Below are 25324 nucleotides of genomic sequence, written 5' to 3'. Positions count from 1 at the left end.
ACCAGTTACTGTCAGGGTTATTTTGCTGTCATCTGTATGCATTTACATGAATGCGGTTTTCCTCTCTTTTCAGTAAGATGACTGACTATATGGGTATGACTTGGGATACTCTGGAAATATTGATCTTCTCCCCAAAACCTGCTCCATCTGCAGCCTTCCCCATTTAGCCTGATGGCAACTGTACCCCTCCAGTTACTCAGGTCAAAACCCTTAGAGTTATTTTCAACCCTACCCTTTTTCTTCCACTTTGTTATGGGTTGAGTCATGTTCCCCCAAAAGATCTGTTAAAGTCCTAACCCCCCTGTACCTCAGAATGTGACACTATTTGGAAACAGGGTCATAACAGATGTAGTGAGTTAAACTGAGATGAGGTCATACTGCAGTAGTGGGGGCCCTTAATCTAATACGACTGACGTCTTTATAAGAAGAGGAAAAGAGACACAGGGACATGAGGGGAGAGCACTGTGTGACGATGGAGGGCTGCAGCCACAAGCCAAGGATCACCAAGGATTGCTTGCTGGCAAACCACCAGAAGCTAAGAAGGGGCAAGGAAGAATTACTCCCTACAGGTTTCAGAGGAAGCATGGCCCTACCATCACCTTGATTTCAGACTTCTACCCTCCAGAACTCTGAGATAACACATTTCTGTTATTTTAAACTACCCAGTTTGTAGTACACTTTCGTGGCCACTCTAGCAGACGGATGCAACCCGACATCCAACCGGTGAGCAAACCTTCTTGCCTCTACCTTCAGCATACATCCAGAATGAGACACTTCTCACCACATCCAAACTGGCCTCCCAGCTGGAGTCTATTCACAACATGGAAGCCAGGGTGATATTATATTAACACCTAGATCAAAGGATGTCACTTTCTGCTCTGCCTGCAGTGGCTCTCCAGTTCCTCTGAGTAAAATCCAGAACCCTCACAATATTCTATGAGGTCTGTCTTCCCTTGTTTTGCCAACACTCTCCTGTGACCTCTCCTTCTACCTAGAGCCAGTCAGTCTCTCCCCTCCCTCTCCCCTCCCCCATCTTCCCCACCTCCCTCCCTTCCTCCTCCCTCCCCCTCCCTCCCTCTCCCAGGCTCTCCCACCCTCTCCCTCTCCCATTTAGCCACACTGACCTCCCTGCAGTCCCCTGAACTAGCCATGCGGCCTCACACCTCAGAGCCTTTGCACCAGCTGCCCCTTCCGTCTAGAACACTCCTGCCCTAGATATCCAGAAGTCTTGCGTCCCTTCACCTCCTTCAAATCTCTGCTCAAATGTCATCTTCTCAGAGCGGTCCACTCTGACCATCTCATTTAAAATTACAACCTCTCCTACATTCTCAATGGCCCTTCTCCTTGTATATTGCTATTTTTTGTAGCACTTATCAGCTTCCAGTATATTATATAATTCATTTGTTATATGTTTAGTTTTTTTCTATCTCCACCCTCCCCAAAGAATTTTCCCACAAGCAGAGGAATCTTCGTCTTTTTTTCCCCTCTAATGTATCCCAAGCACCAAAACAGTAGGTGCTCAATAAATACCTGTCTGTTGGATGAATTAATATCAAAAGGAGCTGTCAGCTACAGGCTTGGGTCAGTTCTGCACCAGTGGTTTGCTGGAGTCTGCTCACACCACCTTGCATCTCTTCCCAGCTTCTTGTTTGGTGACATCACATTGGTAGTTTAGAACCAGCCATGGTGGGAGTATTTATACCACAGAAATTGGCAAGGTCTACAAATCAGGGCTTTTTTTTTTTTTTTCCAGGAGAGCTGGATGGTAAACATTTACCAGCATGCCACCTCTGCCTAACATTATGAAAGACATTACAAGAAGAGCTAAGTTTTAGCTGTGAGACCAACTGATAAATCAGAACCTAGCTCATCTGGCCTGCTTTGCTCCTCAGAAGCTAAATACCACTGAACATAAATGCCCTGCTCTGGTCAGGGTTCATGTAACAGTGTTTATCCATTATGATCACTACCGAGAAGAACGGTGGATAAAACATGGTCACCATCTAACAATGCATGTGGTCTACTGCAGAATCTATATTGAGGATACAAACAAACATGGGTAGGTTCTCCACTCAGATAATTCCTCAGTTTAACTCTATTGCTGAATTTTGTAGCAGAATCATTAACTTGGTATTAGGCTTCAGTGTAATGGAAGAAATGCTTGATAAGGCTCAAGCACTGTGTTAAGAAATGATGACACTGAGGTTAATAAGACCTGTCCTTTGTCCTCAAGGTGCCCACAGTCTAGTGGAGAGAATGACACAGATAATGCTAGGATACTTCAAGATACAGAGACACACAAATTATCAAAATGATTTAGTCTTGCCACCATCTGCAATTTTTTTGCTTTTAAAAAAAATCAACATAAGATAGTAAAACACAAGCCTGATGATGACCATTTGGATATAATGCAAATGGTCGGTCATTGGATACTGCCTTTTGCCCATCCCCTGAAAGGGGTCAGGCTAATATTCATATCTTCTGGTGGTGATGGCGGAATGGAGGGTAAGAAAAAGTAAGGAAGGACCAGGAAGTAGAACCATCCCTCCTCAGGTGGCAAGGAGGCAGAAAATGGATCCCCATGACTCTGGCTCCATGTTTCAGAATCAGACCAAAGGAAGCAGGCATCAACTAACCAGGAGATTCCTGGAAGGTCAGCCAAATGCAGGACACAGAATGAGGGTGACCATATGCTCCAGTTTGCTTGGGACCATCCTGGTTTACCCCTGTCACCCTAGTATTGGTGTAGTTTAGCATTTGTCCCAGATAAGAGTCAGTCCGATTAGATGACAACTGTCCTGAGAGATATTAGGACAGAGCAGACATAAACCACAAGTGGCACCACATGATGACATAGCACCCTGAGATGCCAAGCCAGCTAGCCTAGTCATTTCTTTAACTCTGCAGCAACATGATGCTATATTTTATACCATTTTATGCCCATCCAAACCCCCATCTATTGTAGAAATTTGGGACGTTTAACAGAGGTCCTTTTTTTGGTAAGTTGTGTTTTCCTGCCAAGTCTCTTTCATCCTTCTCTTGATAATAACACCTCTCTCCTGTGTGAGAAATACATTCACGCATACCCACTGTGAACCCAGCCCCGGAAGTGGCACCTGACCGAGGACTGGCCAGCATCCTCAAGTCTAGGTCTTTTTTCCATAAGCCTGAAAATATTGGACCATTTCTCTGGCCTTATCTGGAGACCCTGCCTGAGAATGAAGCCAATAAAAAGCTGTGAGGCAGGATGCAAGGGCATGAAACAAAGAGACAGTGTTGATGGATGAGCTACAGAAGTAAGCTGGAGCCAGCTGATAATTTAGCTTTTAAATCATGTTTTTTTTGAAAAATGAACCTTGGGCTTCCCTGGTGGCGCAGTGGTTGAGAGTCCGCCTGCCGATGCGGGGGACGCGGGTTTGTGCCCCGGTTTGGGAGGATACCACATGCCGCGGAGCGGCTGGGCCCGTGAGCCATGGCCGCCGAGTCTGCGCGTCCGGAGCCTGAGCTCCGCAACGGGAGAGGACGCAACAGTGAGAGGCCCGCGTATCGGGAAAAAAAAAAAAAAATTCATATAAATCACTAAGTACTTATGTGCCAGACACTCACTGAAGAACACTTTTGCCTGCATCATTTTATTTCATCCTCAAAAACAAACGCCATAATTCCATATTCCCCTCTATATTTGTAGGGGATAGCTATGTTTTTATCTAACATTTGTTCCCCTTGGTTTGGCAATGTCACCAGAGTTTCCTTAGAAGACCCACTTCTCCCTTGTACTTACTCCTTGTGTTTTCTCTAGCTCTAGCCTCAGACTCCGGTTCCCAGGTTGGACATTTGAAGTCTTGGTGACCTTCCCAGATTCCTGGTGGTGCCCTTTGTCTTGCTTTGGCGTTCTCTCCTCATTCAAGGCGTGGCTCCTAAAGTTTACCATGGGTTAGGATCACCTGGAGAGCTTGTTATAGAGATTCTTAGACCCCACCCCCAGAGATTCTGATTGGTAGTTCTGGGGTAGGGCTCTTCAATTTTCATTTCTAACAAGCGCCCAGCTGATGCTGATGCTCCTGGTCTTAGGAGCTGAGAGTTTGTTATGCAGATTCTGAGCCCTACCCCAGACCTACTGAATCAGACTCTCTGAGATTAAGACCCAGAAATCTGAGTTCTAGTAAAATCTCCAAATGAGTCTTATGCACACCAGAGTTTGAGATCCACTGTTCCATTAATTGCTTTTGAACCCTGATTTCGTATTAGAATCACTTGGGGAGCTTTTAAAACATACAGAAGCCCAGGCACCTCCCTTAGAGATTCTCATTAGATTTTCTGAAAGGTCTCATGAGAAAAAAATTTGCAACCAAGAGATGAGAAAGACTGCTCTGAATTGTGTTGTCCTTAGGAAGGAAGGTAGGACCCAGGCATGTACCTGCAGAAGCTGGCAGTGCAGGGAAAGAGAAGAATGGGGGCAAGGGAACAAACATTTGTTTTCTTGGATCATTAAGTAGCCTTCGAAAATACGAGTTTTATTGGCTGCATGGTATCCCATTATAAGCTGTGCACTATTTATCTTATTTATAATCCATATTTACCCTATTTTACCCATTAAAAAAACTGAGGCCGAGAGAAGCCCCATTTGATTGGACCTAGAACTGCCTGACTCCCAAACCCAAGTTTCTTTTTACGCCAGAGGTTCTCAATCTGGCTGCACATTAGAAACACGTGAGGAACATTTAATTTACACAAATGCTTGGATCTCTCACCAGACTAAAGGAATCTAGGACATATACTTTCATTTCTCTTGGGTATATACCTAGGAAAGGAATTGCTAGATAATACAGTAATTTTATGTTTAAGCATTTGAGGAACTGCCAGACTGTTTACCAAAGCAGCTGCACCATTTTACACTCCCACCAGCAATGTATGTGGGTTCCAATTTCTCTGCATCCTTGACAACATTTGCTATTTTTTGTCTTTAATTATAACCCATCCTAGTGGGTATGAAATGGCATGTAATTTCCATTTGTCCTTTCACCTTCACAATAATTTTATTTGTGTGGTTTTTGTAGGGGAGAAAAGGGTTGTGAAAACTTCTTCTTTTATAATCTTTAAAGATTATGTTAATGCTTAGATGTGATTTTTTTGCCTGATCCCTTCTCACCTCTTTATAATAGTACCCCATTTTTTTCTTTGATGAGGACTATCCCTTATCCACTCTCAGTCTATATAATTTGAGTAGAGCTTACCTCCTCCCCCCTAGCGCCAGAATGAACACCTGAATCAGGCTTGGCTAATTGGAAACGTTGTATTAGAACAGGGCCTAGTCCGGAGCCGAAAACCACACCAGTCATGTGAAAGAGATAATGTAATATAAGCATGTATTAATTAAGTATCAAGTTGTTAACCAGGACCCTAAATAGGTAGAAAGAGAACCCTAAAGCTCCTAGAGGTATAGCAACTGCAGGAAGCAGCTTCTGCCTTTAAAGCAAGGGGATAAAACGGAAGAGGTGAGAATTACTAAAACAGAAGTGTGGAGAAGCAGCCCTTGGAGTTGAAACCTCGGAGAAGGCAAACTCCAATCCATTGGTGCAGACGTCTCTCAGCTCAGAGGAGGGGCCCCATGGGTCTGGTACCCACACACATCTCAGCAGAATGGGCTCCAGCCCCTTAGTGCTGGTGTCTGGCTCTCTGGTGGGGGGGAGAGGGGTGGATGCAATAAAGCTGTTTCTGCAAGTGTTGCAAATTGGGTTCAGGGACCGTGTTAGTAAGAAACTGCAGCTGCTAGAGTGAAGAAGTGACCCTCGCAAGAACCCCAAGCAGTCAGGGAGTCTACAGTAAGCTCACAGGAAGAAGCATGTGCTTTCTTCTTCCTTCCTCCTTCCAGGTCCTGCCTCAGTGCCCCTCAGTGGCAGAATCTACAAAAAAGCTGCCACCAGAGAATTGTGGTTTGCAGAGTTCCAGCTCCAGTGCCACAATGTAGAGCATAGAAAGGTGGGCTTGGAGCTGGCACAGTCCACCCCTTTGGCTACTCAGCATCCGTAGGCACCCTTCTTTACACATTTAAACTTTCAAACAATTAACTCCCTGTTTCACCTAACAGGATGCAACTGTCCTTCATACAAATGAAGGTATTCTCACACTCTTCAGAAAACGAGAAGATGCAAAATCCTAATGGTCATTGTAGCTGTCTTTAGGTTATGTTAATTACCTCTCAATTTCAATCTCAGTCCCGGATGAAATTCTGTTTCTGAAGACCAAATGGTAAAGTTAACTGCAAATAAAAAACACTTGTAGGGGGTGGGGGAGGGATGGACTGGGCGTTTGGGATTAGTAGATGCAAACTATTATGTATAGAATGGATAAACAACAAGGTCCTACTGCATAGCACAGGGAACTATATTCAATATACTGGGATAAACCATAATGGAAAAGAATATAAAAAAGAATGTATATGTGTGTATAACAGAGTCACTTTGCTATACAACAGGAATTAACACAACATTGTAAATGAACTATACTTGAAAAAAAATTTTTTAAACCACTTGGGGCTTCCCTGGTGGCACAGTGGTTAAGAATCCACCTGCCAATGCAGGGGACATGGGTTCGAGCCCTGGACCAGGAAGATCCCACATGCCGTGGAGCAGCTAAGCCCATGAGTCACAACTACTGAGCCCATTTGCTACAACTACTGAAGCCCACGCACCTAGAGCCTGCACTCCACAACAAGAGAAGCCACCGCAATGAGAAGCCCACGCACCGCAAGGAAGAGTAGCCCCCGCTCGCCGCAACTAGAGAAAGCCCGCATGCAGCAATGAAGACCCAATGCAGCCAAAAAAACAAAAAACAAAAAAAACACTTGTTTAAATGATTAGGGAAAGGAGGAGAAAAAAAGAAAATAATATATATGTGTGAGTGTATGATTCTTTTATACATAATATATATTGTACATATAATGTATATGCACGTATATTTATATATGTATAACATTTACATAATATATGTGTACATATGTATATTATATATACATATATGCATATAGCTATAGATACATATACACCTAACAAGGAAGAAAATATTCATAGCTGTTAGAGACATAATTTATGTAATTGGTCACAGGTCATATTTGATATTTTAAACTTCTCCATTTTTGTATTAGTGGTATTGCTGCATAACAAATCACTGCAAAACTTAGTTGCTTACAACAACAAACATTTATCTCACATGGTTTCCATGGGTCAGGAATTCAGGAGTGACTTAAATGAGTGGTTCTGCCTCCCATGAAATCACAGTCAAGATGTTGGCTGGGTTGCAGTCATCAGAAGGCTTGAGCAGGGTTAGAGGATCCACTTCCAAGATGGCTCACTCACATTGCAAGTAAGATGATGTGGGCTGTTGGCAGTAGGCTTCCTTTCCTCTCCACGTGGAATTCCTCATAGAGCTACTTAAATAGCCTCATGACATGGGAGCTGGCTTCCCCCAAGAACAAGTGATCCAAAAGAGAGCAAGATGGGGCTTCCCTGGTGGCACAGTGGTTGAGAGTCCTCCTGCCAATGCAGGGGATGCAAGTTCGTGCCCCGGTCTGGGAAGATCCCACATGCCGCGGAGCGGCTGGGCCCGTGAGCTGTGGCCGCTGAGCCTGTGCATCCGGAGCCTGTGCTCCGCAACAGGAGAGGCCACAACAGTGAGAGGCCCGCATACAGCAAAAAAAAAAAGAGAGCAAGATGGAAGCTACATTTTTTTAGGACCTAGCTTCAGAAGGTACATTCCATCATTTCCATAGTATTAGTATCCTATTTGTTATATGGGTCAGCTCTATCCAGTGTGGAAGAGGACACACAGCTTATGAATACTGGGAGGTGAGAATTTGGGGGCACCATCTTGGAGGCTGGCTATTGCAACTATGTGTTCCATGTTTCTTTTGACATCAGCCAGAACCTCAATTTGTTCTTTAATTGGTGAAGCAACACAAACCTTCATTACTGAAGTGTTTGAATACACCGTGGTTCTGCCTTTGTTTTTAGTAGTTTTTAATTAACATTTACTATCAGATATAGAAGTAATAAGAGGCATCTTAGAGGCTCCTCAGTTCCAGAAATAGTCCTCCCTACTCTCAGCCTGTAGCAGGAATCCAATTTGCTCTTTGAAATTGGGATCAATTATCCCAGACAGTAGAGTAACTCTCTTTTTTGCCTGTTGGTTCAGAGGCATAAGAAAGAAACCCCCAAATGACTTGGTGGCAGTCTCATCTTCCAAATGAATGGAATTATTGTTGCACCCTTGGTAGGAGCATTTCACCCTTAGAAACAAGACCTCCAAGCCAGCAGAGCTCAAAGTTGTGAGGGGAGGAAGCAAAAATTCTCTGAGTGGGTTATAAAATGTAATAGTGAGAGGAGCTCCTCCCATTTCTATCCTTTAATTCCTGGACCCATGTATTCTAGGTATGGAAGAGACACACCATATATTGACCTCTGGTTCAAAGTTTATACTGCATCTTGTAAGAGAATATCCATCCTTTCAAGGTGTTGTCTCCAAACTGGCATTACTTACATAATGATGTATTATAGCAAGACCATTTAATACCACAAATTCCTTGATTAGAAGCAGTGTTGGCAGAATACCATGATGGCAAACAAGCATTTTGTTAAGTGATACTGACAGAAGCATTATGGGAAAGAAAAGAAAACTCATATACACAATAGGCTCTGTTCCATTAAGGATAAATTTCTATTCCCTCCATGATGGAAAGGATCCAGTGTAATCAACCTGCCAGCAGGTGGCTGACGGGTTCCTTTCCCCTCCCCACCAGAATGGTGCTATACTGTGGGCTCAGTGTTGTTCTCAGCAGTAGTGATAACTAGGTCAGGTATGTCGTTGAAGCCCATGCATAGTCTCCATTTTGTCACCATAGCCACTTTTTTCATGGGCCCAGTGAACAAGCACTCAGCGGCGGGAAAAGACATCTAACTGACATCTGTAGAAAGTGCCATTCTGTCCACCTGATTTTTGAGAGCCTCCTCTGCTGTGAATGCCTATTGATGGATTTTCACATGGGACACAATTATCTTCATACTTTGTGCCCATTCTAAAAGATCCATCTATATACTTCTTCACCAGACATCTTTCTCACAAATCTTCCAATCCTATTCTTTCCAAGTCCCTAACTTGACTAACATGTTTGTAGTACTTGCTCCTTCCTGCTCATCAGATTCAACCTGCATAATCCCATCAATGTAGTGGGTCAGTGTGACTTTGTGTGGAATATCAAGATGCTCATGATCTCCACAGACTATACTATGGCTGAAAGCAAATGAGCTGACTTAGCATGAAACAAGACTGTAAAGGTATACTATTGACCCTGTCAAGGAAAAGCAAACTGAATTTTGGTGGTGGTCCTAGCAAATTGTTAAAAATTGAAGGAGAAAAAAAAGGATTTTCCACATGAGGTGCCAGGAGCTGTGTTGATTTGTTCCAGCAAAGATATTACATCTGGAAGAGGTCCTGCAAGTGAGTTACCCTCTGATTAACATTAAAATAATCTAGTCATGCTTCAAGATCCATCTGTCTTCTGCACAGACCAAATAGATGTGTTAAATGGAGATAAGAATCAACATTTCTGCATCATTCAAGTATTTGGTGATGGTAGTAATCCCTGCAATTCCTCCAAAGATGTCTTATTCTTCTGGTTTACTATCCTGGTAGGGAAGAGAAATTCCAATAGCTTCCCTTTGACCCTTCATACCCTAATGACCCTTCATACATGAGAGAGCTAATACAGGGACACAATCAGTTGCCTAGTATGTCTTTAAGTTGCACATTCTGGAACTGGAGAAAAACACAGGGTGGGCTTATGGACCTACTGTGATTCAAACTTGGCATGTAACTCAATTTATCACCTGACCACCATAAACCTCCATTTTGAATGTTGGACCAGATGCATTTTGAAACCCTAGCAATCAGCATCAGTTCAGAGTCAGGGTGTAGTAATCTCCAAAAGTTCTAGATATTTCTATTCCCCAAAGCACATTCACTCTAGAAAATGGCCACAGGTCCCTTTGGGGAAGGCTTCACACGGACTTCAGTAGTTGTAGCTCACGGGCTCTAGAGCACAGGCTTAGTAGTTGTGGCGCACAGGCCTAGTTGCTCTGCGGCATGTGGGATCTTCCTGGACCAGGGCTCAAACCCATGTCCCCTGCATTCTTAACCACTGTGCCACCAGGGAAGCGCCCCCTTTAGACATTCTTAAAGTAACATTTAAAGCCAACCTGAAAGAGTATTATTTTGGAATTTTTGCCATTTAACATTTACATCTAAAAGAAAATCATCCTCCAGAACTCAAAAAAAGGGATTTTTCCCCCTAGGACCTTATAAACCATTAAGAAGTTCTCAAGAAAAATTGAGAGAAATGATTTTTCAGCAAAGAATTCTTTACCTTGCTAGATTATCAGTGCAACAAATATAGGTTTAGACACACTGGTTGAGCCTCAAAAAATGTACCTCCTACACACTCTATGCTCCACCACAGCAGAAGAGGAAATCAAGAACGAGTAGAATGAAGAATTTAGGCTACAGAAGTGACAAAGTCGATTCTCTGGATAAGGACAGGAAATGCCTGGGTGATAGCTGAGCAACATGCGTGGCAGAAAACCTTTCCACATTGGAGGACAGAGGGCTGGCTCCAGAAGTATTCCAGGGGTAAGAAATGACCTGATATTATATTGAAAATTATGAGATCCTTTCCAGAGTTACTGGACAATATGGTAAGATCAAGTCAGAGGCTAGAGGAAAATGAGACCGTTATTAACTTCTGGAATAACAAAAAAGTAACATAAAAAATAAATTCAACCATAGCAGGCTATGTGGTTTAGCGGTAAACAGAGTTTATCGTCATTAAAATGAAAATACTGAATTTGGGATGTATAAAGATTGAAATATTAATATATTAGAAAAATGGTGTAGTAAAATAAGTAAGCAAAATTTCCACTCTTTCTAGTAGGAAGTCAATAAATAATGGGCAGATCCAAAGGTAGCAGCAGATTCATATTAATTTGAAATATACAGGTAAATTCTACAACCACTACATGAGTTGAAAGTTTCCTCTGTGAATCTGAAAAAGGGATTACCTCTTTTTTGTCACCAGTGTTTTGGTACTATATGATTTTTTTAAACTATCTGCATATAATGTTGGAGGGTGGGGGGCAGCAGTAAGACAGAAAGAGACAACAGTTTTACATTAAAACACAGCCTCCAGGGCTTCCCTGGCGGTGCAGTGGTTGAGAGTCCACCTGCCGATGCAGGGGACGTGGGTTCATGCCCCGGTCCGGGAAGATCCCACATGCCGCGAAGCGGCTGGGCCCGTGAGCCATGGCCGCTGAGCCTGCGGGTCCGGAGCCTGTGCTCCGCAACGGGAGATGCCACAACAGTGAGAGGCCCGTGTACCGCAAAAACAAACAAACAAAAACCCGCCAAATTCTCTAAGAAAAGTGAACATGATCACACCTAAATCCATCCACTCTGGTTTTTTTTTTACAAATAATTTTATACAAAGGCTTGTGGGTCAATATTCATTTACAAAAATAAGTTTAGTTTTTTAACGTAAGTACTTCCACAGTTTCAAAAAGAAATTCATTTTCATATTTGCATGTCTTTAAAAGCGTCCAAAGGACTCATTATCCTTCTGCATTCTGCTTTTCAGAAAGTACTTTTGAGGTAGATCTGTTTCGGATTCTTTTTCTTTTTCTTTTCTTTTCAGAGGCAGATGAGTTTGTATCCTGTGTTTTTTTCTTTTTCTTCAAACAGCTAAGAGGATTAGGGCCACTTATTTTCTTGCACTTTTTTTTCCTTCTCTGTTCAGGGTTTTTTACTAAACCCTGTTCCTCTTTGAGTTGCTTGATACTTTGTTTCTCTTGCCCTGAGACAAGCTGACCTGACTCTACTGCTTTAGCAAATGCAATTGTTTTTGGAGAAGGTTTGTCCAAGACTATAGTGTTCTGAATAATGAACATGAGAGGAATTCCGGGCTTTTTCTTTACTTTCATAGACAAATTCTGATCCTATTAAAAACAAAAATTGAATTATTTAGTTCAAATATATCAATTAAATCAGATGCCTTAAAGAGATTTCTAAGAACTTAAAGAGGGCTATACTGAAAATAAAAGAGATCCCAGGTTTTACTTTTCAAATCAGTATGTCTTACTAATGGGAGTATATTTTATGATAAAGAAAGGAAGAAAAACATAAAAACTGAGCACAAACAGTTAAGTTGCAACAATGTGAACGGGATTTATCAATATTTTATATTGATCAATATTCTAAGACCACAAATTTTCTAGGACCTTGAATTACAAACTAATGTAAAGGTAAATATACTAGGTGATGTCCCTCATTTCTACTCTGAGATATGTTTCAGAAAGGGTCAAGAATGCTCACAGAGGGCTTCCCTGGTGGCGCAGTGGTTGAGAATCCGCCTGCCAATGCAGGGGACATGGGTTCGAGCCCTGGTCTGGGAAGATCCTACATGCCGTGGAGCACCTGGGTCAGTGTGCCACAACTTCTGAGCCTGCTCTCTGGAGCCCGCGGGCCACAGCTGCTGAGCCCACGCACCTGGAGCCCGTGCTCCGCAACAAGAGAAGCTGCCGCAGCTGGTGACAGCCCACGCGCAGCGGCGAAGACCAACTCAGCCAAAAATAAAAAAAAATAAAATAAAAATAAAAGAATGCTCACAGAGATTGAAAGAATAGAAATAAAGTAGGAATTAGCTGATTCAGATTCTAGACTCAGCTCTGCTTCTAATTGTGTAATTTTATAATCCTACAAGCAAATTTAAGGAAATCTGTATGTATGGAAGCTTATTAATTAATATCGACCCTGAGAGTCTCTCCTCCCCTGCTTCCCAGTCTTTAAAAGCCTGAAACAGTTCCATACTGGTGGTATAGTCTCAAACAATATGAAACATGACTTTCTAAGAAATAATATGAAATACAGGAACGTGAAAAAACATGCATAAACATAAAATGTAAAATCTTTGCTCTACTTACCTTCCCTTCAAAAGCCCTAAAACATATCATCACATCTGTCAATAATTTTTATTTTACAAAAGGATACTTCAGTAATTTAGAAGAAAATCATTATGCTTAAGGTTCTCTCCTCAAATTCTCAAATGACAATTGCTATTGTTGACGACAAATTAACTTGAAACTGTGCATTTTAAAAAGTTGAAACACTTAAACCACTTCCACCTAATTTTTCCTAATGATAAATAGCTCCATATGGAGTATAAATAGAAATGATTAAGATTGACTCTGGTTTTAAAAGTGGTATCACCTGTGTTGCCACAAAATAATGGTGAGGATTCCCATCTTCAACCATGGAAAGCAGACATTCTGATCCACTCACTGAATTCTTGAAATGGGAACAGTTTCGAACCTGGCATTTTTGTGCAATCAGCTTTGCCCCATATAAGTCCTTTCCCAATGTTTCCAACTCTTTTAACACACATCTGAAAAAAAAAGTTATTAGCAGCTCACAATTATAACAGATGCATATCTGTTGTTCACATAAATTATAAAAAAAAATACTCAATTCTTCTTTTTAAACTACAAACCATACATTAAGCATTTCACTCTTAAAAGACCCGAAAAATGCATACACCAAGTAGAAGGAACATAATAAACAGTTAACATGTACTGAGCATTTATGATGTGCAGGCAGCATGTTAACTGCCTTTACATAAATTCTCTCTTATCTCAAAACAGCCCTACAAAGTTGGGCAGTTTACTTTATTTTTTTCTACTTTTATTCTATTTATTTATTTTTATTAATTTTTCTTGGAGTATGGTTGCTTTACAATGTTGTGTTAGCTCCCACTGCAAAACAAAATGAATCAGCCACACACATACAGATATCCCCTCCCTTCTGGACTTCCCTCCCGTTCAGATTAGCACAGTGCATAAGGTAGAGTTCCCTGTGCTATACAGTATGAGGGCAGCTTACTGTAAAATTATCCTTATTTTAGAACACCTCATTCTGAGAGATTTCAAGTAACATGCCCAAATTCAAACAATAAGAGGTAGAGTTGAAATGTGAATCTAAGTAGTTTGACGATAGATGCTTTGCACCAACCACAGTGCTACAGGCTTCTCCTTCAAGTGCAAATCGGTTCACCTTCAGAATATTTTCAGCTTAGAAAAGTAAACATTCTCAAGTCACCAGCGTGTTTAAAAACAATCACAACTTTCTTTCACTTTGCATTTTCATATTAATATCAGGCAATGTTTTTCAAAGTGTCATCTATAAACTACCCCTATCGGAATGACACAGTGATATTAATTTCTAGCTCCTTTCTCATCCCCAAATCTGAACTCCTTGTGGAGTCAAACATTAGCATCTTAATAAGCTCCCCAGGTACTTCCTCTTAAAAATTACGAGAACTACTGAGTCAAAGACTGCTCAACCTTAGCCAGCCTTTGCCTGACTCTACCTTGCCTCACCCGCTTTATCACACCGTTAGTTTTTGCTTTTTTAAAGAGATTTTCCTTTCTAAAGTCATCCATTTTGAACTCCATTTTGAGTTTCAGGCCTAAATTGCCAACTACTTATTGAATATTTCCTGTGGATGGCCCACCATCAGCTCTTCGTCAAATTCACGATGTCTAAAATCAAACTACTTTCCTGCCTCCACACTTCTCCAGGGCTTGCTATCTCTTTGAATTTATTATCTTCTCAGACACTGTTTCGAAATCAGAAATCCTATTTAACCTCTGCTTCCTCACTCCGACCCCTGCCCCTACCCCATCAGCGGTAGTCCTAGCTCAGCTGTTGGTATTTACCTCTGTAATGTCACCTTGTGAAGTTCCCACCTCTCCTGTCTCAGGTTCAGGCTCCCATTATTTCTTGACTAGACAACCACAAAACGGGTTTGCCTGTCTTCATTCTCTTGCTTCTCCAACTTACCCCTCACATAGCTGCAGTTACCTTTTCTAGAAGATACTTATCAGGTCTGATAGCATTTATCTCTTGATACACACTAAGAATTGACAATAATATGCTTTAAAATAAACTAGCAGTAACTTATTCTTAAATGAATAAGAATGGCCATGTTGGGACTTCCCTGGAGGTCCAGTGGTTAAGAATCGGCCTTCCAATGCAGGGGACGCAGGTTCGATCCCTGGTCAGGTAACTAAGATCCCACATGCAGCGGGGCAACTAAGCCCACGAGCCACAACTAGAGAGAAGCCTGCGTGCCTCAACGAAAGATCCCACATGCTGCAACTAAGACCCACCCGAGGGAGCCAAAAAAAAAAGAATGGCCATGTCAATAATTGCAAAAACTGGGTGATAGACGTTTCGTTATACTATTCTATTTTTGTGTATGTATGAAATATCCCAGAAGTTAAAATAGATTCTTTAGGGGGAAAAGTGCTGCAGAATATTTCATGCAGTACCTCTCAACCTTTTTCATATTACAGCCCTGTATTAAAAATGTTAATATTTCTATGGCAGACAGGGGTAAGTGGACAAGGCTTGTAGCCAGAAGCAATCAACTCTGGGGCACAGACCATCTGAGAACTTGTCTGGGAGCTCTGAAGGAGATGGGGATCAAAACTTAGGGGGCATCTATGACCCATTTGAGGCTCTGCTTGAATGAAACCCACATGAAGTTCTGAATATAGAAAGCTGTTCATGGAGTAGTGTTATGTGAGAAAAGCAGGCCATTAATATCACATGCAGAGTAAGAGCCCATTGGTGTGTGTGTGTGTGTAAAGAAATGGATGATACACCACATGCTTACAGTGGTAAGTCACTGGTGTGGTATTATAGTCATTTAAATTTTCTCTGTTCACATTTTAAAGGAAATATTCTACAAAGGAAAAAAAAACAAAACTAAGTTTATGAATAGTAGTTCTTCATTATGCAGCCTCAACTTATCTTCTTCCCAGCTTCTTTCCCAAATATACGCTGTGCTCTAATCTCTTTCCCTAGCATTTCACAACTCCACTCCACTCCTTTGTTCAAGAGGTCCCTCCCTACAAGTCACTTCTCTTTTCTTTCACTTAAAATATGTCCTTCCCCTCAGAACTGAACCGTGACTGAGCTCAAATGTTATCTCCTCTGTGGAACCTTCCTTGATTCCATCCTTCCTCCAATCAACCCCCCAAGATTCCATCTTAGGTGTTCCCACACTTTGAAGAAGTGAGGAAACTAGGGGTCAAAACACACCAATTAGAGGTTGATTTATGCACCTTGCTGGCCATACGGGCTGGGAGATCATCCTGTTCACCAAGTTACCCTCTGGCTAGAGCAGTGCTTGGCGTATGGCTGGTGCTCAATAAACACAGTTGAATAAACAAATGACCTTGCACAAAGTTAGGAAACATAGAGTCCTAACATCTTTCTGGGAATCGAAGATATTACATCATGGGGCAGTTGTGAAGCTTGAAAAATTCTTAAACTGGGAAAAGCTATGCAAACAACAAGCAATCACAGAGGATACAGGTCTGAGATACCAATAAACGCTCTACATATACTATACCTCGTCCGACTTATAGCAAGTTTGTAAGTAGTTACGAGCTTTTTTCTACAAATGAGTAATCCAAGCATCAGAGAGGTTAAGTAACTTGCCCGAAATCACAAAGCTGGTAGAACTGGGCCCAATACTGGAAACCAGGTCGAAAGACAAAGCACGTGCTCTTATCCTTCAGGCTAAGATGAATACTCGCCGGATCTTATACTGTCTATCTACTTGGTAGATACTCGCCCACCCTCCTTAGCAGTCCCGCTGAACTCGTGGGCGGCGCGCTTTGCCCCTCGAGGGCTCCCAATGGATGCCTGCGAGCAGCGGCCTCGCCTCTACCGCACCCGCGGGGCCCCCGCGCCTCCACCCGGACCAGCCAGGCCCACCTGGTGGTGCACAGCTGAGTCTCCCCCATGAGGTAGCGGGGCAGCTGCTCCCGCAGCTGGATGCGGCCTCGCAAAGCCGCCTGACAGAAGGTGCCGTCCAGCAGGATCTGGTACGGCTCGCGGACCCCAAAATTGTTGCGGAAGAAGCCAAGATGCTTCTTGGCGTGTTTCTGCCTCGTGATCTTCATGCCTGGCTTTCCCGGAGCGAGCCACCGGACCAGAAAGCAGCAGCGAACTCCCCCGACACAGCCCGCTATCGGCAACACTGGCTTCTTCCGGAAATGAAGAACCCTTGGCCCCGGAAGCAAACGCCCATCAGTGGGCCTGGTTACGTCACTCCCAAACGAGAGCGCGCTTTACCCGGTGCCCGCGCTTTAAGGGACACGCCCTCGGGGGCGGAGCTTGCGCGTAAGTGTGAAACCAACTAAGTGCGCGATTAGAGGCGCACATGCGCAGTCATGGTCCAGGTTAAAAAAAATACACACTGCCTCTTGCGCGTTACCTGGCACGGCATCTGAAAAATCCGCGGTATAATAATAATCAGTGAAAATATTGAGGTTTAATATGTCCTAGTCACTGTTCTAGGTAATATACCTTATATCTTTCCCTTTAATGTTAATAATTCTCAAATAAGGGAAGAAAGCGACCAAAGTATATTGGGCGACTATGATTGGGCAGGTTTGTAGTGATTGCCTTCCTATAAAGAAGTTAAGCACGTTTACTAAGGGCACGTGGTTCTTAAGTGTCAGAACTATCACCGGAACTCAGGTCGCTTGCCTGAAGTTCAAATATTCTTGCACTCCCCCTCACCTCCCGCACACATTCCCGCCATAGGACCACTCCCACTGAAAAGACAAATGTCAGGGCAAAAAGTCCCCATCGTTTTGCATTTCCTCTTCTCCTGGAGACCATCCTAAATCACTCGCAAGGAGTGTTTCCGGAGGACTTATTCAAGAGCTTCGTTTTCCAAGAGTCAGTGTCCCTAAACTAGAGTGCTAATTCTGCCCCTCACCCAAGCCATTTGACCTTGAGCAACTCCCCAAGAAACCTGGGTTCAGCTTCCTCGCTGTCAAATAGGTTGGCAGGACTAGATGACTATTAAGAACGCTTTTTATGTCTATAGTCTCTGAGGTAGGAGAACGACATACTGGGAGGTACAAAGCTGACTGAAAGTTTAGAAATTACTTGGTCAACTTGATTAATGAAGAGAGTAAATCTGAAAATTTTGAGTTCCCCCGTGGCTAACTGCCACATATCCACTTCAATTCTAGGCAAAATAACCAAAGAATGGGGAGTATGGAATTTTGCATTTTTTCTTCTGGCCTGGAATCTGTCCCAGCTCTCATTTTAGCTAAAGACTGAGAGAAAGAACCAATGCAGAAAAATAACTTACAAAGTGATCGAGATGTGTTATTTGCATTTGGGGTTTTATTTGAAGATATAGGTTTATGAAATTGGAACCAAAATCTTCTATAATGTTAACTCTGTCTTGATTCACAGCACAACATCCCTTAGATGACTGCTTTCATTTAACTGAAAATAAATTTAGGAATTGGAAGACATGAAGAGTTATTGTAGGATTGGATTCATGGTTCTTGAGCATAATTGCTCATGACCTTCCAATCTGAATACTCTCTTTATCCCTGTGTGCCAACACCCCACTCCGACTATAATCCCACCAAAGACAGAAAATATACTATCCCAGCCTTGCAAAACAGTTAAAACAGTTTTAAAAACAGGCTCACAGATTTATCTACCAGCTCCATCCTGTTAACCACGTTTCAGTACTAAGAAAAATGAGGTTCAGGACTAGGGATTTGAGTCATACTCTAGTTGTTGTTTTTTTTTTAATTTACTAGACTGTAACATTTTTTTCAAGCTCTATGTATATGACAGTGCTATTTACACAACTGACCCTTATTTCACAAATAAGAAGACAGTCTATACTGCTGATTATCAAGTTTAAAACAGAATTTTCTGTTACAGCAGTGTTTCTCAAAACATGATCATGGGACATGCAGAAAAGTTCTTAGTGTGCTTGTTTAATATGCCCATTTCTGATTCAAAACAAGTACTGAGGGAGAGGAATACTAATCAGAGAGGAAGTGACATTTATTACAATATCCCCAAGTTATTTATTATGCATATTGGTGTTCCAGAAGGACTGTCTGCAGTAAAGCATCACTGTTTACCCAATGGGACATTTTCATTAAATGGTCCACTGAATACGTTTTGGCCTGATGCCAAATGACCTAGTATTGGAAAACCAATATTTGGTCACAGCAAAGGCAGAAGCCAAATATTGCCGTTATTGGAGAAACTATTTGGATATAAGTTTAAATCTGAAATTTTACTTTGAAAATTATTATAATATTATTAAAATTTTTTAATTAAAATTTTTTTAATACTCATCGAAAATTTTTTTGACCTTAGAGTACAGGAACAGTAAGGTCTCAGCATTGCTAGCTGCTATTTTTTTCCTCAGGTCAGTACACTGGATATTTTCCAGGCCAAACAGACATTCAGTTGAGGTAGGGGATTAATTTATTTTTCTTTATTTTTTTATACTCTTCATATTCTTTATTACATCTGGATCAAATATAATTTATAATATGATGTTGTTGTACATGATTTTGAAGTTCTTTCTTCATGAAATTTTGATGAAGCCAAGTTGACCTGAAAATGATTTATTCCTGCAAGGTATGACTAATTCCCAAACAAGAATTTTCATGAAAGATTCATGTCCTAAATGGAATTAAATAGGTAAATATTAAATACAATTCATAAAGGTTATTTTGTTTAATTTCATAAATACTAGTATACGAAATAATTCAGCAAAGATATCTATTGTGATATTATTCTGCCTTATATTCATATTTAAATATTTATAAATATTTGTTAACATCCATTAGCTCCAAAGGAATACAACATTTTCCCTAATGTTATCCAGCTAACATATTCTTTAAATAAATAATTTCCTTAAATAAATAATTTAAAACAACTTAGGTAAACTGGTTTGTATTGAGGGCTGATTAGTCCTTCACTAAGATCCCCTAGGATAAACTCCATCTGGGACTTGCTTACTGTGAGTTTTTATATATAGGGGAAGGTGTTATGAAGGTTGGTTCTGGAGGCTGCCATGTTTTTAAAAATCATCCTTACAGCTTTCAAATTACAAAAATAACACATGCCTGTTGTAACAAGAGGAACAATGGAACAGCACAGGACATTCATCTCCTCTTCCTTGCCCAAATAACACATGTTAATCTACTGTGTAACTTCTGTAATTTTTTTAATATTCATATACTTATTTGCCTACATATGTAGAGATTTTTGTCACTCTATGTTATTCAAAGATAGAATCATATTTTATCACTTCTGTACATTTTGCTTTTCTTACCCAACAATCCTTGTGGAAATCCTCTCCACACATACTCCAAGTCAACTGGCATAGTTCTTATTCATTATTTTTAATGGCTGCATGAAATTTCCCACAAAATCACCACATTTAACATAATGACTGTGACACAGACTGTAAATCGATGCTCAATATCTCTTCTCTTTAGTAATAGCATCCTAATTTTATTCTGGACAATAGTGCTCCCAGAAAAGAGAATCCATTTCCCAGCCTTCTGTGCAGTCAAGTACAGTCATACAATTAAGTTTTAGCCAAGGGTATGTAAGTATAAGTGTGACAAGGGACTTCTGGGAAAGCTGCTTAAAGGAACCTAACTTGGTGATGGGAACTTTTGTTTTTTTTCCATTGCCTTTCTAACCACTCCCTGGAATTTGGATGTGACGAAGGGAACCCTAGCAGCATATTTTAGACCAAGAAGTAAACTTGAGGATAGAGGCCATGTGCTAAGCTAGCAAAGTAGATAACAGAAGCAGTCTGGGCCATCAGTGACTATGAAACTACCTTTCCAAATCTAGACTTTCTACCTCTGGCCTTGTTTTACATGAGAAGAAAAATAAACTTCCATTTTAGTTTAAAAAAATTATTTTCTTTGTATTTTTTGAGACTGTATTTTTTTTAGAGCAGTATTAGGTTTACAACAAAATTGAAAAGAAGATATAGAGACTCACCATGTAGCCCCTGCCTCCACACATGCATAGCCTCCCCCATTATCAACATCACTTAGGACTTCCCTGGCGGTGCAGTGGTTAAGAATCCGCCTGCCAATGTAGGGGACATGGGTTCAAGCCGTGGTCTGGGAAGATCCCATATGCCGTGGAGCTACTGAGCCCACATGCCACAACTATTGAAGCCTGTGCACCTAGAGCCCGTGCTCTGCAACAAGAGAAGCGTGCGTGTAGCCCCTGCTCTCTGCAACTAGAGTAAGCCCGTATGAAGCAACGACGACCCAATGCAGCCATAAATAAATAAATTCATCAAAAAAAAATCACTCACCAGAATGGTACACTTTTTTCAACCAAGAAGGAACCTACATTGATAAATTGTTTTTTTATATGCAGCCAAACCCAATCTTAATTGACAGAGTATGTTAAAACTACTTGCCAGAATTAGAGAAATTTTTATTGGCAGATGTTTTTGATAAAACTTTGATGTTGGTTAGTGTTTGCCAATACAATTACCCTTTCTTTGAACAGGTTCAAAATCCTAGTTTATAAGTTTTCTGTGAAAGGTAAAAGACTTTTTCAAAGTAAAATAAACTAAATCCTTTTTACGTACTTTAGAAGTTATCTTGACATTTGTTTCTTTTGAACGTATAAACAACTTGATTTGAACTGAGAATGTCAGTGGGATATATCTCCTGTTTGGAAAAGTTAGTTAAATATGAAGAACCCCAGCTGCTTGGACAAGAAACATCAAGGAAATGTTAGTTGTCAATCAAAGAAAGCGAGCAGAATTTCTGTCTGTTGGCCCAGCTAGTACCAGTGGGCTCTTCCTTAAATGACAAAGGAGAAACTGTCTCTTGGAAAAAAATTTCAAGGGATTTCTCTTTGTCAAGGATATTTCTAAGCAAGACAGTGATCAGGAAGTAGTTCACCATTGGTTATCAGATGACTGTTGTCAGATGGCTGTAAAATTAGACTAGCAAATTTGCTTGCTAAATAGTTTATTTGAATGAAATTATACAGAGAACAAATACTGCCATGTGAGGTAAGTTGAAAGGAATTCATTATTACACAATAGATCTGAATAGTGCTCTCCATTGGGATTTTACTACAAAATGTTCAGTGGCATTAATTAAAGTAGTAAAAACATACAATGGTAGAGAAAAAAGAAAAGTTAAGAAGTGGTAGCAATGTGCAAAATGTTTTACTTTGATACATACATAACAAACTGCTCTTTGAAATTTAATTAAATCATAACTGAAACTGGTAGAGAAGCTCATACTGTATGGGGTCATTCATTTTTAACCTATCAAAGCATTTTTAGAAGCTTAATGAATCCTTATAAAATTACTCTAAGTAAGCAAATATTATTACTGTTACTTAAAGGAGTTTAAAGATTGAGAATTATGTCAGATTATGGCATTAAACGAGTTCCTAAAAACACTATTTATTTATATTGAACAAAATGTTGAAGACAACACTTTCACTCATGGTTTCGTATATATTTTTAAGCAGCAGGAGGACTTCAGGGCAGAAACTGAACTTCTGGTGGCAAGGCTTTCAATAATTCAGTAGAATATTATTTCAAAGTCTTGTATTTATAATTGAATTACACCAATACAAGGTATTAGTTACATGATATTATACCAAATAAAAGTCGCTCTTAGAATCTGTGCAAATGTTTCAATGTGAGATCACTTTCTTTTAATATTAGTTGATAAGTCATACATCAAAATACTGGGATGAGAAGATCAAATGTCATTTTAAAAATTATTATTTTAGCAAACATATAGAAAATACCCACATGCTGAGTCATAGGTATAAATGAATATTATTTTCTTTTTATTGGCTTTCTCGATTGTGACTTTTCATAATTTTGAACAAATCACTTAGTTCTTCAAAGTATAACCTCACATAGTATGTATGTACACAGAAGAAGACATATGACTTAAATTGATCCCAGACTAAAAGAAAGACTTTTTCCCCATGGTTAGGGGGAGAGGTTTTCTTTTTCTTACAATAAACATTAAAAAAGAAGCACATTGTGTTCTTTGCTACTGGCAGCTATTTTGAGGTTATGGGGGTAGCCAGTCAGTTTGTAGACAGAACCAAAACACGGTAAAAGACAGAGTCAAGAACTGGAGTCTTTATGTTGCTTCATTTGGAGTCTGCCTCCTTGTAGACATTTAGTTATGTGATAGAATACATTTCCTTCTTGTTTAAAATAATTTAAATTGTTTTTTGTTTACTTTTCTTTTTTGGTTGCTTGTAGCCCAAAGCATCCTAACGGATGGAATATTTGTGAAATCTATGCAACAAAATGTACTTTTAAAGGGAAAATGATAATATTACCTGTATAATATTTTGCCTTAAAGAAGTTTAAGGTGTTCTGCATATGTTCTTGTTTTATCCTACACACCATTGTGAAGAGACTGGGATGCAAAGTTAAGTGTTGCTGTTAGCTGCTTTCAACTATCTCCCAAAGGCATCTTTTCCATTCCAGTTAAATATTAAGGAAAGCATTTAGTGTTTTAAGCCAAATGATTTCTTTTGGTCAAATGAATATTTGTGGACTTCTAAAGAGTTTATGAACTTAATTCAGAACCTGAGTTTTGCCCTATTTATATGTTGCTTCTTCTGGCTCTGCTGATGTCTAATTTTTGTGTCCCAGGCCTTGTGCATGAATTGTGATGGCACCGCAGAGTCTTTTGGAGAGGAGGAGATAGGACGGCTCTTGCCCTTTCCTCCTGTTTCTATAGAGTAGGGAGTTTCTGATCCCCTCCTTATGAGTGAATATTATTGGAAGGTAGGCTTCCTGTTTCTCTCTATACCTGGTTACTTATGACTCCCTGACAATGGAGTGACTAATCTGATGTTTGGGGAGATCCTGTCACCATGCCATAATGGCATCTCCTTCTCAAGGGGAAAAAAGGATCTTTGTGTTCCTTTCCTAAAAAATAATCTACAAAGAAGAGATAAGAACATACACCCCTTATAGGCTTTCATTGAAAATGGTGCTTCCTTGACTCCTTTGTTTCTAATGGGTACTAAAGCAGAACAATTCCTTGCTTGTATGTCATGAGCGCGTGGTTACTTTCCAGAGGGACAGTAAACAGAAGGTCAGCTGACTTTCTACCCTCTTCCTTCATACCAAGGCTAGAACCGATGCTAAGTTGGTCCTATAGAGGTTGCCTGCCAACCCTGAGCTCAACTCAGACCATCAAGATGTCCAAAGGAACCTTGCCTTCCATAGAGGTCTGGAAGAAGGCAACAACTGAATAGGAATAAACTGACATTAAAAAAAAAAAAATCCTTTGGCTCATCTGAATACTGAATAGGAATAAAGTGACATTTTAAAAAATCCTTTGGCTCATCTTTGGTGTCTTGACTCTTCTATTTTATTGCATTGAAAGGGATTTAGGTAAATCTTAGCCAAGTGAAGGAAAACAGCTCTAGTACTGGCTGGGTCTAAGGCATGGACTGGTCACAGTCTGACATTCACTGGGCTGTGTTTTCCGAATGGGTTGAGTTATTATGCCACAAAAGCAGAACTAGTCAGACTATTTATTTTTTCATTTTTTCGCTCAGGCATGGCAGGCTATCCTTTGCTTCCTGTCCTCATGCGGTAATCACCGTGGACAGGGCCCACAGCTTGCTTTGGAAGGCCTTTACCATCCTCTCTCTTTTTGCCTCTGACTAAATTTGAAATATTTCCAGCAAATATAGAAGTATGCTAAAAACTTTAGCTCCAGTGACAGAGAGAGAATGAAGAACAAATTATTGGGAATACAGGATAAATTTATTTTATCCAGTATATGAATATCCACAGTGAAATTAACAACAACAACATCAAAACTGCCTTTTGGAGGGCGGCTAAAGTACAATTTAATGGTTGTGAGCAATCTTCTTTGGGTGATCAAATATATTCAGTATTCTGTTATTTAATTTCTTCTGCATGTTTGCAGGCTTACTTTGCTCTAGGATCTTGAAGAGGAAGTTTAGTTTATTGATTTGAGATATATCCTCTTTTATAATGTATACATTTAGCTATAAACTTTCCTCTCAGTACTGACGCAGCTGTGTCCCACAAATTTTAACATTTTATATTTTCTTATTCATTCAGTTTACTGTGTGTGTTTTAAAATTTCTCTTAAGACTTCCTGTTTGATCCACGGGCTATTGGAAGCATGTTGTATAGTTTCCAAGTATTTGGAAAATTTTCTGCTACTTTTATATTTTGATTTCTAGTTTGAATCCATAGTGGTTGCTGAACATACTCTGAATGATTTCAGTTACTTTAAATTTGTCAAGGTTGGTTTATGACTCAGGATATGATCTCTATGTTCCATGGGGATTGGAC

At 40.4% G+C, this 25324-nt stretch overlaps 1 protein-coding gene across 1 annotated transcript; it reads right to left on the bottom strand.

Moving 5' to 3' along the window:
* Positions 1–11453: 11453 nt before the first annotated feature.
* UTP23 (UTP23 small subunit processome component) lies at positions 11454–17073 on the bottom strand. The gene is made up of 3 exons (XM_079722733.1): positions 16885–17073; positions 13309–13483; positions 11454–12038 (listed from the first exon to the last, which is right to left on the bottom strand). Exons 1-3 carry the CDS (start codon positions 17070–17072, stop codon positions 11655–11657), a joined length of 747 nt encoding a protein of 248 aa, XP_079578859.1. The 5' UTR covers position 17073; the 3' UTR covers positions 11454–11654.
* Positions 17074–25324: the final 8251 nt, after the last annotated feature.

This window comes from Hyperoodon ampullatus (genome assembly GCF_949752795.1).
Source record: "Hyperoodon ampullatus genome assembly, chromosome: 17".
Taxonomy (NCBI): Eukaryota; Metazoa; Chordata; class Mammalia; order Artiodactyla; family Ziphiidae; genus Hyperoodon; species Hyperoodon ampullatus.
Note: the sequence above shows the minus strand (reverse complement) of the source record. Positions and strands in the feature narration are given on the sequence as shown.

Bases quoted from the DNA above. Each gene is read 5' to 3' on its own strand.
- UTP23 (XM_079722733.1), bottom strand. From the start codon at position 17,072: ATGAAGATCACGAGGCAGAAACACGCCAAGAAGCATCTTGGCTTCTTC. The intron at 13,484-16,884 runs GTGGGCCTGGCT...TTTTTTTTTCAG, and splicing joins ACTCAGCTGTGCACCACCAG to ATGTGTGTTAAAAGAGTTGG. The intron at 12,039-13,308 runs GTGATACCACTT...TGTTTTTAATAG, and splicing joins ATTATTTTGTGGCAACACAG to GATCAGAATTTGTCTATGAA.